At 45.8% G+C, this 15,443-nt stretch overlaps 1 protein-coding gene across 50 annotated transcripts in view; it reads left to right on the forward strand.

Annotated features, from left to right (window-relative positions):
• LOC118385143 (nuclear protein AMMECR1-like) overlaps window positions 1–15,443 on the forward strand; it is a 35,422-nt gene that overhangs the window by 11,346 nt on the left and 8,633 nt on the right. For all 50 annotated transcript variants that reach the window (XR_008139167.1, XR_008139171.1, XR_008139170.1 and 47 more), the window contains exons 2-3: window positions 3,063–3,173; window positions 14,019–14,133. Coding sequence is in view for 1 of the 50 variants with exons in the window: in XM_035772038.2 (XP_035627931.1) it covers window positions 3,063–3,173; window positions 14,019–14,133 (226 nt within the window). In the remaining 49 variants the exon portion in view is untranslated. The remainder of the gene's footprint in view (window positions 1–3,062; window positions 3,174–14,018; window positions 14,134–15,443) is intronic.

The following is a 15,443-nucleotide window of genomic DNA, read 5'->3' on the forward strand; positions in this document are numbered from 1 at the left end:
TGGTGTAACTCAGTCAGGTTGGTAGGCTTCCTTGCTCGCACACGCTTTTTCAGTTCTGCCCACAAATTTTCTATGGGATTGAGGTTAGGGCTTTGTGATGGCCACTCCAATACCTTGACTTTGTTGTCCTTAAGCCATTTTGCCACAACTTGGAAGTATGCTTGGGGTCATTATCCATTTGGAAGACCTATTTGCGACCAAGCATTAACTTCTTGACTGATGTCTTGAGATGTTGCTTCAATATATCCACATCATTTTCCTTCCTCACAATGCCATCTATTTTGTGGAGTGCACCAGTCCCTCCTGCAGCAAAGCACCCCCAAAACATGATGCTGCCACCTCCGTGCTTCACGACTGGGATGGTGTTCTCAGCTTGCAAGCCTCACAACATGATGCTGCCACCTCCGTGCTTCACGACTGGGATGGTGTTCTTCAGCTTGCAAGCCTCACAACATGATGCTGCCACCTCCGTGCTTCACGACTGGGATGGTGTTCTTCATCTTGCAAGCCTCACAACATGATGCTGCCACTTCCGTGCTTCACTACTGGGATGGTGTTCTTCAGCTTGCAAGCCTCCCCCTTTTCCTCCAAACATAACGATGGTCATTATGTCCAAACAGTTCTATTTTTGTTTCATCAGACCAGAGGACATTTCTCCAAAAAGTACGATCTTTGTCCCCATGTGCAGTTGCAAACCGTAGTCTTACTTTTTTATGGCGGGTTTAGAGCAGTGGCTTCTTCCTTGCTGAGCGGCCTTTCAGGTTATGAAGTTATAGGACTCGTTTTACTGTGGATATGGATACTTTTGTACCTGTTTCCTCCAGCATCTTCACAAGGTTCTTTGCTGTTGCTCTGGGAATGATTTGCACTTTTCACACCAAAGTACGTTCATCTCTAGGAGACAGAACACGTCTCCTTCCTGAGCGGTATGACTGCTGCGTGGTCCCATGGTGTTTATACTTGTACAGATGAACGTGGTACCTTCAGACGTTTGGAAATTGCTCCCAAGGATGAACCAGACTTTTTTTCCCCTGATGTCTTGGCTGATTTCTTTTGATGTTCCCATGATGTCAAGCAAAGAGGCACTGGGTTTGAAGTTAGGCCTTGAAATACATCCACAGGTTCACCTCCAGTTGACTCAAATGATGTCAATTCGCCTATCAGAAGTTTCTAAAGTGTCAAAACTATAGTTTGTTAGCAAGACATTTGTGGAGTGGCTGAAAAATGATTTTTAATGACTCCAACCTAAGTGTATGTAAACTTCTAACTTCAACTGTGTGTGTTGTTTTTTGTTGGTAGAGACTAAACATAACATGTAGGCTACTAAGGGTACTTTGTCAGTTTACAGAGAACACAAAGCAGTATATCTGCTGGTGCAGGGAATTCTCTGGGCACACATAACATAACGCAAGACAAAATGTCACTGACTGCTGCCTCGCTTGATTTTAAAATGGATTTTTAGCTCAAATTGATTTTAGCTCCCAATGCGCAGTCAAACTCAAACTATGGTGCTGACTGAGTCTATATGTCCATGACAAACAGGCAGAGTAAACTGGACAGGTTGCTGCTTTGACAGAAAAGGTTAACTGTACTTTGATCCAGAGAACACCTGAATGTAAAACCAGAGAGCTATGCTATGCCTAATAGCAAACTGTAACAGAAACCTCATGTAGCAATCTTATTTTTAGTACTTGCTATACACATTGTCAATCAATATCTGTCAGTGCAATGTTAGTTGAAAAAGACCTTTGTTGTCAGTGTCACCACTAGGAATGTGAGAAATCAATTCAAATATTGTGTCCACAATTGTTTTTCTCAACCCTACAGCGCATTCAAAAAGTATTCAGACCCCTTGACTTTTTCCACATTTTGTTACGTTATAGCCTTATTCTGAAATCAAATAAGTAGTCCCCCCATCAATCTACACACTATACCCCATAATGACGAAGCAAAAACAGGATTAGAAATTTTTGCTAATTTATTAAAATTCATTTAAAAAACTGAAAAATCACATTTACATAAGTATTCAGACCCTTTATTCAGTACTTTGTTGAAGCACCTTTGGCAGCGATTAAAGCCTTGAGTCTTTTGGGGTATGATGCTACAAGCTTGGCACACCTGTATTTTGGGGAGTTTCTCCCATTCTTCTCTGCAGATCCTCTCAAGCTCTGTCTCGTTGGATGGGGAGTGACGCTGCACAGCTATTTTCAGGTCTCTCCAGATATGTTCGATTGGGTTCAAGTCCGGGCTCTGGCTGGGCCACTAAAGGACATTCAGAGTCTTGTCCCGAAGCCACTCCTGCATTGTCTTGGCTGTGTGCTTAGGTTCGTTGTCCTGTTGGAAGGTATAAACCTTTGCCCCAGTCTGAGGTTCTGAGTGCTCTGGAGCAGGTTTTCATCAAGGATCTCTGTACTTTGCTCTGTTCATCTTTCCCTCGATCCTGACTAGTCTCCAAGTCCTTGCCCCTGAAAAACATTCCCACAGCATGATGCTGCCACCACCATGCTTTACCGTAGGGATGGTATTGGCCAGGCGATGAGTGGTGCCTGATTTCCTCCAGACGTGATGCTTGGCATTCAGGCCAAAGAGTTCAATCGTGGTTTCATCAGACCAGATAATCTTGTTTTTCATGGTCTGAGAGTCGTTTAGGTGCCTTTTGGCAGGCTCCAAGCGGGCTGTCATGTGCCTTTTACTGAGGAGTGGCTTCCGTCTGGCCACTCTACCATAATGTCCTGATTGGTGGAGTGCTGCAGAGATGGTTGTCCTTCTGGAAGGTTCTCCCATCTCCACAGAGAAGCTCTAGAACTCTGTCAGAGTGACCATCGGGTTCTTGGTCACCTCCCTATATATTGTGTGTAGATTGATGAGAAAAATAAATCATTTAATCAATTTTAGAATAAGGCTATAATGTGGAAAAAGTCAAGGGGTCTTAATACTTTCCAAACGCACTGTAAGTGAATCCTGGACCTTCAAACGGTGTATTGGGCCAAGATTTTAACTGATGTTCTTAATGTGTTTAACTCTAAAGGTCCTAACATTGTCTTCCCTTCTTTCTCTTACAGCCCGCTGTTTGTCACATGGAAAATAGGCAGAGACAAGCGGTTGAGGGGATGTATAGGTACATTTTCTGCCATGAACCTCCACCCAGGACTCAGGGAGTACACCCTTACCAGGTACGCCACTCTCTTAACTTGATCATTCCCAGAGTTCCAAGCATGTACTGTATTCTTCTTTAGGCTGAACCACTGATATCAGTCTTTACATTGTCTGGCTTTTCCCCTAAACAAAAGTCTCCCCAGGAACCGACATTAGCGCTGGCCCGGGGCCAGTGAAAACATGTCGGACCAGTGGATCTCGCCAGTCACTGTCCCGACTGGCCCAGTAACTTTACAGTTTATTTTTGCGTTCCAGTTGAACATTTACCTGCTCTGTTGCAATCTACCATTTATGTAAAACCATTGAAGACTACACACCGAACAGTCATGGTATTTGTATTTGAGCAATATGATTGGCCGCTCATTCAAGCACCACCACACTCCCGCAATTAATAATATATAATAATATATGCCATTTAGCTGACGCTTTTATCCAAAGCGACTTACAGTCATGTGTGCATACATTCTACGTATGGGTGGTCCCGGGAATCGAACCCACTACCCTGGCGTTACAAGCGCCATGCTCTACCAACTGAGCCACAGAAGGACCACAATTGACATCAGTTGATACCTTAACACAGCACACACAAGCTGTCCAGAGCAAAAATATGCATTCATTCATCCATTTGCGGAGCTTATTGATTTTAGGGAAGGTGATTTACAAAAGTAAACCTTCAATAGTGAACATACTAGCAATATGCTGGCTACTGTTGATAGTCTGCACAAAAACACCGAGTATTCATCTTGGCTGGCCTACTGTAGCCATTCGATATATCGCGTTTGTCTTAAAGACTAACTTTTATTTAAAAAAAAAAATGTTTGATCGAAAACCAGATGATTTAGACATAGTTGTATAGAAATATGTGAATTCTGGTCTTTATTTTGACCGTTCGTTACAAAATGTATATATTTTGGACTTTTAGTCGTAGATCTAGCTCTTTTTGCCCCTAGCGCTTCAACTCTTACCATTGATAAAGGAACTGTAGGAACACTTATGTCATCTCAAGGGAAGGGGTTCGGTATGAAATACACTCCCTTCTAGATGTGCTGGGTGGTACCACCTCAGGTCTTACTATAAAATCAGGTGACAGTGTGCCTTATTTGGCAATGGACTTGGTAAGTGGAGTGTGCCACTATATTGACGCTTCCTTGACTAGACTACTGACGTTACGCAATTTAAAAGGCAGTAAGGCACATTTCCGTCTATGACCAAATTAGAACTTTTTGCTTAGAGTTTCATAAACATCTATGCGCTTTTTTACAAAGGAAAAAAACATGTAGGCTTTGAGGATTATACGTTTATATTCGTAGCTACATTCATTTTAAGAAGAAATAGATGACATTGGTGGTCATGTCAAGTCGTTGTATTTTTTCCCAACTGCTATGACCGATCGGTGGCACAGTCCTCTCGACGGTTGCAGTTCAGTGGTTGTGAATTGTAATCCCACATGGGGCAGATTATATATATTTTCTTCAAATCCTTTATATTATGCTAACCGTGCCCACTCACTTCTAATTCTGAAAAGTAAAAGCATACCTGGGAGAGGGGTCGCCCTGGTAGTAGTAGGGGTTTGGGCTTGGGTACCGTATACATCTGTGAGTTCATTTGACCATTGGAAAAAAAGCAACTGTGTAAATACTGTAATGCAGATCGGATTGAATTGAGCCTTTAATCTTAATTTTCAAGGTGAAGATTGCACTTTTCTTCCCAACACAATACCGCAATACCACATTTCAAGGATTTGTTTTGCACACCATGGGGAATGTGAACTTTGACCGCAAGTGGCAATACATGTCAGGAACTCGGTGCCTGACCATTGAGCTAACTGTTCAGAGCTGTATTATCAGAGCATGTCAGTGGACTTCTGGTAATTATGTTTTAGTGAGAAAGTGTTGGGATCGGGTACAACTATTTTTACTCACCCCAAAAATTAATATTTATGAGCAGTAAATTCTTCGATGGCCACTGGCACGCTCGAGTGTGCTCTTCAAGGATGAATCCCATTTTCAACTGTAGAGGGCAGATAGCGTGTATGGCGTTGTGTTAAGCGAGCGCTTTGCTCAACGTTGTAAACAGAGTGCCCCATGGTGGCGGTGGGGTTATGGTATGGGCAGGTATAAGCTACGGACAATGAGCACGATTGCATTTAAAAAAAAAATATATATATATATATATATAATCAAATTTTATGTCACGTGCCGAATACAACCTTACTGTAAAATGCTTATTTACAAGCCCTTAACCAACAATGCAGTTTTAAGAAAAATAAGAGTTAAGAAAAAGATTTGCTAAACAAAAATAAAATAAATGAACAACAAATAAATAAAATAACAATAACGAGACTATATACAGGGGGTACCGAGTCAATGTGCGGGTTACATGTTAGTCGAGGTAATTGAAATAATATGTACATGTAGGTAGGCGTAAAGTGACTCAATGGCAATTTTAATGCACAGAGATACCGTGACGAAATCCTGAGGCCCAATGTCGTGCCATTCAGCCTCCGCCATCACCTCATGTTTCAGCAGGATAATGCATGGCCCCATGTCACAAGGATCTGTACACAATTCCAGGAGGCTGAAAATATCACCAGTTTCTCCATGGCCTGCGTACTCATCAGACATGTCACCCATTGAGCATGTTTGGGATGCTCTGGATCAACATGTATGACAGCGTGTTCCAGTTTGCCAATATCCAGCAATTTCACACAGACGTTGAAGAGGAGTGGTACAGCATTCCACAGGCCATAATCAACAGCCTGATCAACTCTGTGAAGGAGATGTCGCACTGCATGAGGCAAATGCTGGTCATGCCAGATACTGACTGGTTTTCCGATCCACGCCCCTACTTTTAAAAAAAAGGTACCTGTGACCAACAGATGCATATCTGTATTCCCAGTCATGTGAAAGCCATAGATGAAGGCCGAATGAATTTATTTGAGTTGACTGTAGAATCTCAGTAAACTCTTTTGAAGTTGTTGCGTTTGATATTTTTGGTTCAGTGTGCATTACACAGGTTTTTATTACATATCATAATAACCAAATGTAGCCTATTAATAGCTGAATGCAGAGAGAATCATGGCAACCTATAGGCCCTGCATGAACCCAATGCATTTAAAAACTACACCATGTCTGGGCAAGTAGAAATGATTTTTGGGCCAGTGAGAAAAAAAAGTTAACGTTGGACCCTGCACGCTCAGTGGAAGATAAAAGCAGAGCAGCTGGTTCTGACCCGTCAAGTACTATGAGACGGAGGGTGGTGAGCATGTGACTGGGGAGACGATTGTAGGCACTAGCAGGAGCGGTACACCGTGTCTGTGTTCTGTCTCCTGCTGGGATATCTCCACATTTTTGCCTCATAGGCATGAACAAAAAGAAAGGAGGGAAGAAGGGATGACGGCAAATCTTTTGGGAGAAAACATTCACCCAACAGTTCCCTTTTGATATATTCAAGTAAAAAATATGGCAGACATGTTTTGAGTTCTCTGGGTGTGAATCTGGCTATCTTTTTCCGTTCTTATTATTCTGTCACTGAAAGGAACACCCACCATCATCGAAACAATTCTGTCTTGTTGGGTTTTGTAAGGAAATTGCAAATTCATTGGGGAGAAGCAGCAGACCAGGTGGACAGGAACAAATAACACTATTTGAATGGGCGGGGGTGCACGTGAGACTGATCTGTAGCTCTCTATCTCTTTCTCACACACATACAGTGGCAAACACATTCACTCACAGGCACACATACTCACTGACATCTGGAACTGGTCTCCTATTGGCTACAAGTTAAGACTCCTGCCAGCCCCCTATTGGCCAGCGCTGTTGCTAGGATGATTCCACACGGAGGCCTGTAGAGGAGGTCATGCACTGCAACAGAGTTCATGGCTTTCTGCGGTCACAGAAAATGTCAAGTTTACTGGACTAAATCACTTAATTCATTTGATCTGATAACAACACAGGAACCCTTACATTAATACTTAAGCAACATGTATTGTATTTATTTAGTTGACATGTATATTTTTGAAAAGCGTCAAGCAGAGTATTGGTGTGTTAACGGTGTTTACCCTAGCTTTTGTTTTGGTTGAGTTCACCGTAGGTACAGTCGAGGTTCGAGGAGAATGTTTAAAAAAAAAGTTTCCTCAGTGGATTGAACTGTATCTAGGTACCACAAATGGCAGGCCTCTCTGTTCATTTGTTTTTCAAGAGTTGGGAGGTTGGGGGAGGGGGAGAGCAGTGTGTTGTGAAGGGGAACCAAAAAGAACAGGACGAAGCATCCAGATGAGGATGCCAATAAAGCTGAGGGTTTTGTTCACTCAGCCCGCCTGCCTCTGTGGGCACTAATGTCATTAGTGAGGCCTGGGGTACTTCTGGGAAAAGGGGGGCCTTTTGGTGTTTAACTCCAACAGTAACGTTATCAATATAACTGGCTTCTTTGATAAAATCAAAGATTATCCTTCATGTCTTGCATAAAAAAAGTAATGCTATGATTTTATAGCTTGTTAGCCGTGTCTGACCATAAGGGTTGGGAGTTGCTAGGGACCTCACGATACGATATTATCACGGTACTTAAGTGCCTATACGATATGTATTGCGATTCTATATGTATTGCGATACCGATGCTCCAAACATACTGCTCCCCATATGTCTGCTGCAGAGGAACAAGAGAGAGCCATGAAGAAAACTAGTTTTGTTCAGTATTGTTTAAAAAGAAGATGTAGAACAAGCAATGAGGAAAAATAGTAAAGTTTTGTGGAGGTACAGCTAACTAGCGCAAAAAGTATATTAGAATATTGTCAAAACTATACAATATATCGTCAAAAAGTAATATGCCAATATGCAACTACAGTGGGGCAAAAAAGTATTTAGTCAGCCACCTGTTGTGCAAGTTCTCCCACTTAAAAAGGTGAGAGTGGCCTGTAATTTTCATCATAGGTACACTTCAACTATGACAGACAAAATGAGGGGGAAAAATCCAGAAAATCACATTGTAGGATTTTTAATGAATTTATTTGCAAATTATGGTGGAAAATAAGTATTTGGTCACCAACAAACAAGCAAGATTTCTGGCTCTCACAGACCTGTAACTTCTTCTTTAAGAGGCTCCCTTGTCCTCCACTTGTTACCTATATTAATGGCACCTGTTTGAACTTGTTATCAGTATAAAAGACACCTGTCCACAACCTCAAACAGTCACACTCCAAGCTCCACTATGGCCAAGACCAAAGAGCTGTCAAAGGACACCAGAAACAAAATTGTAGACCTGCACCAGGCTGGGAAGACTGAATCTGCAATAGGTAAGCAGCTTGGTTTGAAGAAATCAAATCAAACCAACCTTGCAGGGAGCAATTATTAGGAAATGGAAGACATACAAGACCACTGATAATCTCCCTCGTTCTGGGGCTCCATGCAAGATCTCACCCCGTGGGGTCAAAATGATCACAAGAACAGTAAGCAAAAATCCCAGAACCACATGGGGGGACCTAGTGAATGACCTGCAGAGAGCTGGGACCAAAGTAACAAAGCCTACCATCAGTAACACACTACGCTGGCAGGGACTCAAATCCTGCAGTGCCAGACGTGTCCCCCTGCTTAAGCCAGTACATGTCCAGGCCCATCTGAAGTTTGCTAGAGAGCATTTGCATGATCCAGAAGAAGATTGGGAGAATGTCATATGGTCAGATAAAACCAAAATATAACTTTTTGGTAAAAACTCAACTCATCGTGTTTGAAGGACAAAGAATGCTGAGTTGCATCCAAAGAACACCATACCTACTGTGAAGCATGGGGGTGGAAATATCATGCTCTGGGGCTGTTTTTCTGCAAAAATAATTTGCAAATAAATTCATTAAAAATCCTACAATGTGATTTTCTGGATTTCTTTTTCTCATTTTGTCTGTCATAGTTGAAGTGTACCTATGATGAAAATTACAGGCCTCTTTCATCTTTTTAAGTGGGAGAACTTGCACAATTGGTGGCTGACTAAATACATTTTTGCCCCACTGTATATAAATAGTTTCCCCCCATCACTATTGATCATGTATTTATACTGAGCCTTACAGACAGGCCAGCTTTAGTTTCTGTTTCGGGGCTTGTGCTAACATTTACATTACATTTAAGTCATTTAGCAGACGCTCTTATCCAGAGCGACTTACTAACCATCTCGGGGTTGTTTTTGTTTTCAGACACTTTTCCCTCCCACTGCATTACAATCTCCCTGGTTTTTGTTATTCATACTTATAGATTTCCTAATGCCACAATCTCTCTCTCACCAGGCAGAACAGAATGCATGCTTAGGAAGATGTTCATGTGTTAAACACACAGTTAGACTATCTTCTGACTGTAGGGAGGACAAAACAGGCACAAACAAGAAAATAACCATTGTCAAAGCACGGCACACCTCTAAAACCAATGGTTTAAATGCTCATGTTTTTCACCGAGCAGAATGTTCATGACAAAAGTACAGGATGCTTCAAATGCAGATGGCTGCATGCAGCTATTGTACCAAGTAACCGTTGTCCTTTAATTATCCAGTTAATGTTTCGGGACTTTTGGCTTTTTACTTACAGCCCTCCATCCTACCATATACAAAAACATAACTAACATAACCTTTTGAGCTTGTGTGTGTGTGTGTGTGTGTGTGTGTGTGTGTGTTTTTGGTTTTGTCTACGTCAAAAGGACCTTTGGTGCTGAATAAATCATGCAAAGCATGTACATGGAGCGGAGGAACGGCATTGCCCCAGGGACCTCCGGGAGGGTTTTACCTCACTGAGAGATGCTGCTCTGTGCTCAGCTTGCCTCAGAAATGTATGGAACTCATTTACACTGTCATGCCCAGTTCAGGTGCACCATTGCCTGTTTAAAGGCAATTATTTACCAGGGCGTTCATTTGATGAGTGGTCTGTCTCCTGGAGTTAATATCAACCTTCATATCAGTATCGACCAGTAAAGGATATAATACAGTATTTTATGCAAAGTAGGCCTACTAGGGTGATTTTGTATTAAATGTGCTTCTTTTTTTTATTCGTTTCTAGAAGTCTGTCTTGGTGTGTGATTTTAATAAACCTAATAGCCTCTCTGGCCCAGAGTGGGGGAGAGAGGATCTGGTTGAGCTGTGTGTCTGTGTGTATCTGTCTCTGTGTGTGTGTGTGGGGGGGGTGCAGGGGATGAGACCGAGTATCTGACAATCCAATAAAGAATGCATTACCTTCAGAATCTGGGCAGAACTGGTTTGAATATGTCTGCCTCTCTGTCTGTCTGTCTCTCTCTGCCTCTGTCTCCTTCTGCCTGTCCGTCTTTCTGTCCATCTGTCTGTCTCTTTTTCTCTCCGTCTGTTTATCTGCATGTGTCAGTCATGTGATCTGCACTACTGTCAACAGGGCCTTTCAGCCTTGCTGCATGGCCTCACCCTCCCAGTGATCTGACATGCACTGTATCAGTGTCATACATGAGTGTGTGTTGGTTGTCCTGTTTCAGTAAACTATGAAGTAACTGACAATGTTCTCATGTCTCTAATTTATCTCTGCAAACATTTACCTTCCCCTTCATTGTTATTCCCTGTCTACAACTGGTAATAAAATGGCTTTTCCATTTCAGATTATAGATACCAATCCGATCACCGTTTAGCATCCACATCTGGTATTTAATCATTTAATTCTGTCCCTTGGATAAGCGTGCATCAGGAGTCTTGGTCTGTAGAGGAGGAACAGGTTAACGTCAGAGGATCTTACAAAGCATGTGTTGTCTCTGTGTTACACTTGAAGTCCAGAGCGGCCATTTTGTAGAGGTTGCGATCATCTGTTTGTTTTAGTAGACAGCCCTTTTAGAGGGCTGCTAGTGATGTCAAACTCAATGACCTGGTGCTCTGACACTGCTAGCCAGCCAGGCTAGTTACGTTCCTGTTGTACTCACTCTCACGTGCAGTCTTGTGTTTGTATTCAGCTATAGGCCTATAAATGTGAATTAATACAAGCCAGACCTATTTGGATAAAAGGGTCAGCTCAGTAAAAAGACAGATTTATTTATTTAATGACTCTTCTGAGAGGATAAGCTTCGCTACCCTCCTGTGAGTGCCAGAGGTATGTGGGTGCTGTTGTTTGTGTATCCGTCTCCTGTCTGGTTAAGATTTGCCAACCCTGCCCTTTAGTCAATCAGTTGGACCTGCAGCCAGCAGCATGTAGAATTCCCCTCTCTCCCATGGAATCTTACACTGGCGCTGCAGAGAATGGCCGCAGCAACACAGACGTTAGAACGTCTCCATGGCTGTTGTTTAGCCACTGAGGCTCTGAGAGCCAATGTTATACCAGGTCAGGACATTCTAGAATATGGGGGCTGTCTAAAATCCAACTCACCACTAGGCTAACCATGTTGTTAGCACAGGAAAAGGGAGGGGCCAGTGAAACAACAGGAGAAATTCCAGATATTGGAGGGGCCTGACTCGTGGGGGATGTCATAGTTGCTTGCTAAGGGTCTCTGTGAAATGCAAGATAACCCTCTGAAAGTGTTTTAGTGCAGGCTTGTCTGTTTGTTCTGTACAAGAGTGCTGTGTTGTCCTCCTCTACTCACATATACACAAAAATGGATTTCCTTCACTCTGCCTTAGCTGCCCAGTAATCTGCTGTCTTGTCAGGTCCTCTGCATATCATTCCCTCAGCGTGCCCTCAGCGTGCCCTCAGCGTGCCCTTAGCGTGCCCTTAGCGTGCCCTTAGCATGCCCTTAGCGTGCCCTCAGTGTGCCCTTAGTGTGCCCTCAGCGTGCCCTCAGCGTGCCCTTAGCGTGCCCTCAGCGTGCCCTTAGCGTGCCCTCAGCGTGCCCTTAGCGTGCCCTTAGCGTGCCCTTAGCATGCCCTTAGCGTGCCCTTAGCGTGCCCTCAGCGGGCCCTTAGCGTGCCCTTAGCGTGCCCTCAGCGTGCCCTTAGCGTGCCCTTAGCGTGCCCTTAGCGTGCCCTTAGCGTGCCCTCAGCGTGCCCTTAGCGTGCCCTTAGCGTGCCCTTAGCGTGCCCTTAGCGTGCCCTTAGCGTGCCCTTAGCGTGCCCTCAGCGGGCCCTTAGCGTGCCCTTAGTGTGCCCTCAGCGTGCCCTTAGCGTGCCCTTAGCGTGCCCTTAGCGTGCCCTCAGCGGGCCCTTAGCGTGCCCTTAGTGTGCCCTCAGCGTGCCCTTAGTGTGCCCTCAGCGTGCCCTCAGCGTGCCCTTAGCGTGCCCTCAGCGTGCCCTTAGTGTGCCCTTAGCGTGCCCTTAGCGTGCCCTTAGCGCGCCCTTAGCGTGCCCTTAGTGTGCCCTCAGCGTGCCCTTAGTGTGCCCTTAGCGTGCCCTTAGTGTGCCCTTAGCGTGCCCTTAGCGTGCCCTTTGTGTGCCCTCAGCGTGCCCTCAGCGTGCCCTTAGCGTGCCCTCAGCGTGCCCTTAGTGTGCCCTTAGTGTGCCCTCAGCGTGCCCTTAGTGTGCCCTCAGCGTGCCCTCAGCGTGCCCTTAGCGTGCCCTCAGCGTGCCCTTAGCGTGCCCTTAGCGTGCCCTCAGCGTGCCCTCAGCGTGCCCTTAGCGTGCCCTTAGCGTGCCCTTAGCGTGCCCTCAGCGTGCCCTCAGCGTGCCCTCAGCGTGCCCTTAGCGTGCCCTTAGCGTGCCCTCAGCGTGCCCTTAGCGTGCCCTCAGCGTGCCCTCAGCGTGCCCTTAGCGTGCCCTTAGCGTGCCCTTAGCGTGCCCTCAGCGTGCCCTCAGCGTGCCCTTAGCGTGCCCTTAGCCCTCAGCGTGCCCTTAGCGTGCCCTCAGCGTGCCCTTAGCGTGCCCTTAGTGTGCCCTTAGCGTGCCCTTAGCGTGCCCTCAGCGTGCCCTTAGCGTGCCCTCAGCGTGCCCTTAGCGTGCCCTCAGCGTGCCCTTAGCGTGCCCTCAGCGTGCCCTTAGCGTGCCCTCAGCGTGCCCTTAGCGTGCCCTTAGCGTGCCCTCAGCGTGCCCTCAGCGTGCCCTTAGCGTGCCCTCAGCGTGCCCTTAGCGTGCCCTTAGCGTGCCCCCAGGTCCTAAGAAGTCAATTACTCTCAGGGAGCCGGCCTGTTTTATGTCTTCATGATGTCGCTTCTCCATGCTCCTCTCCCACATCTCCCTCTAGTAAGAGAAATGACCTGGCCTCTTTCTACTGAACTCAGCTTGTCACTCCCAATCCTGGACTGAAAGAAGCAGAGTCCCATTTAACACATCGTGGACTTAAAAGGGATGCTGTTCAGTGTTCACAGTTCATCCCATGTGTTGTTACCATATGACTCTTCTAACAGTACAAATATGTAGAAGAGGCAGCACTATGACAGCATGCCATCACCACATGGGGCATTTCACTCCTATTGGTGAATTAGGACAGCGTGTGGTGGTAGATTATGGCTCATGGAGACTGTAACTGACTCCATTCATCTGCTGTCATGACATGAGCAGGAAAATGGTGTGCCGTCGTGTGCAGAAAGGGTGGTGGCAGCAGTCTCTTGTTAGGATGGAGTGGAGTGGGGGAGAGAGGGAAAATTACAATCTGATATGAAGAGTCTGTGGGTCCAGCCAATACGGAGACTCACCTGCCATCAGGTCATTCTATTTTTACATCCCCTCAGATAGGCACTTTCTGAAATGTAGCACGGAAGATATCACTTCATGGCTAATGTCTTCTGAAAGGAAAATGCTTGCAGGGTTTCTTCATTTACATGTTGTCTTATCAGAGAGATTTGGTCTTTCTTTTCATTATAAACATAATGCCCTGTGGCTCATAGTAAGATGAGATGAAACGCAAATATGTACTTTGGGTGGACATTGTCCTTGATAATCTGTTGGTCTTCCAGTTGAAACTGGTTCAAAGTAGTGCAGCTGATGTTGTCCCTAAACGTCCCCTGTTGTCTCCACAGTGCCCTTAAAGACAGCCGCTTTCCCCCCGTGACGAGGGACGAGCTGCCACGCCTCTTCTGCTCGGTGTCTCTGCTCACCAACTTCGAGGACGTCGGTGATTACCTTGACTGGGAGGTAAGAGACTGAAACAAGACAGGTAGCTATTAATTCATCTTATGCAATACTCTTCAGTCATTTTATTTCTATTGAAATTAAATAGCCTTCACATATGTGAATCCAGCAGTTGAGGTTTACAGTGCACCGGAGAGCAGTACAAATATGTAGAAGAGCAGTACACTCCACACGAGCAGTACACTCCACACAGAGCAGTACACTCCACACAGAGCAGTACAGTGCAGTACACTCCACACAGAGCAGTACACTCCACACAGAGCAGTACACTCCACACAGAGCAGTACACTCCGCACAGAGCAGTACGCTCTCCACACAGAGCAGTACGCTCTCCACACAGAGCAGTACGCTCTCCACACAGAGCAGTACGCTCTCCACACAGAGCAGTACGCTCTCCACACAGAGCAGTACGCTCTCCACACAGAGCAGTACGCTCTCCACACAGAGCAGTACACTCTCCACACAGAGCAGTACGCTCTCCACACAGAGCAGTACGCTCTCCACACAGAGCAGTACGCTCTCCACACAGAGCAGTACGCTCTCCACACAGAGCAGTACGCTCTCCACACAGAGCAGTACGCTCTCCACACAGAGCAGTACGCTCTCCACACAGAGCAGTACGCTCTCCGCACAGAGCAGTACGCTCTCCATACAGAGCAGTACGCTCTCCGCACAGAGCAGTACGCTCTCCACACAGAGCAGTACGCTCTCCGCACAGAGCAGTACGCTCTCCACACAGAGCAGTACACTCTCCACACAGAGCAGTACGCTCTCCACACAGAGCAGTACGCTCTCCACACAGAGCAGTACGCTCTCCACACAGAGCAGTACGCTCTCCGCACAGAGCAGTACGCTCTCCGCACAGAGCAGTACGCTCTCCGCACAGAGCAGTACGCTCTCCACACAGAGCAGTACGCTCTCCACACAGAGCAGTACGCTCTCCACACAGAGCAGTACGCTCTCCACACAGAGCAGTACGCTCTCCGCACAGAGCAGTACACTCCACACAGAGCAGTACACTCCACACAGAGCAGTACAGTGCAGTACACTCCACACAGAGCAGTACACTCCACACAGAGCAGTACACTCCACACAGAGCAGTACGCTCTCCACACAGAGCAGTACGCTCTCCACACAGAGCAGTACGCTCTCCACACAGAGCAGTACGCTCTCCGCACAGAGCAGTACGCTCTCCACACAGAGCAGTACACTCCGCACAGAGCAGTACGCTCTCCACACAGAGCAGTACGCTCTCCACACAGAGCAGTACACTCTCCACACAGAGCAGTACACTCTCCACACAGAGCAGTACG

Source organism: Oncorhynchus keta, chromosome 6 (assembly GCF_023373465.1).
Source record: "Oncorhynchus keta strain PuntledgeMale-10-30-2019 chromosome 6, Oket_V2, whole genome shotgun sequence".
In the NCBI taxonomy this organism is placed as follows: domain Eukaryota; kingdom Metazoa; phylum Chordata; class Actinopteri; order Salmoniformes; family Salmonidae; genus Oncorhynchus; species Oncorhynchus keta.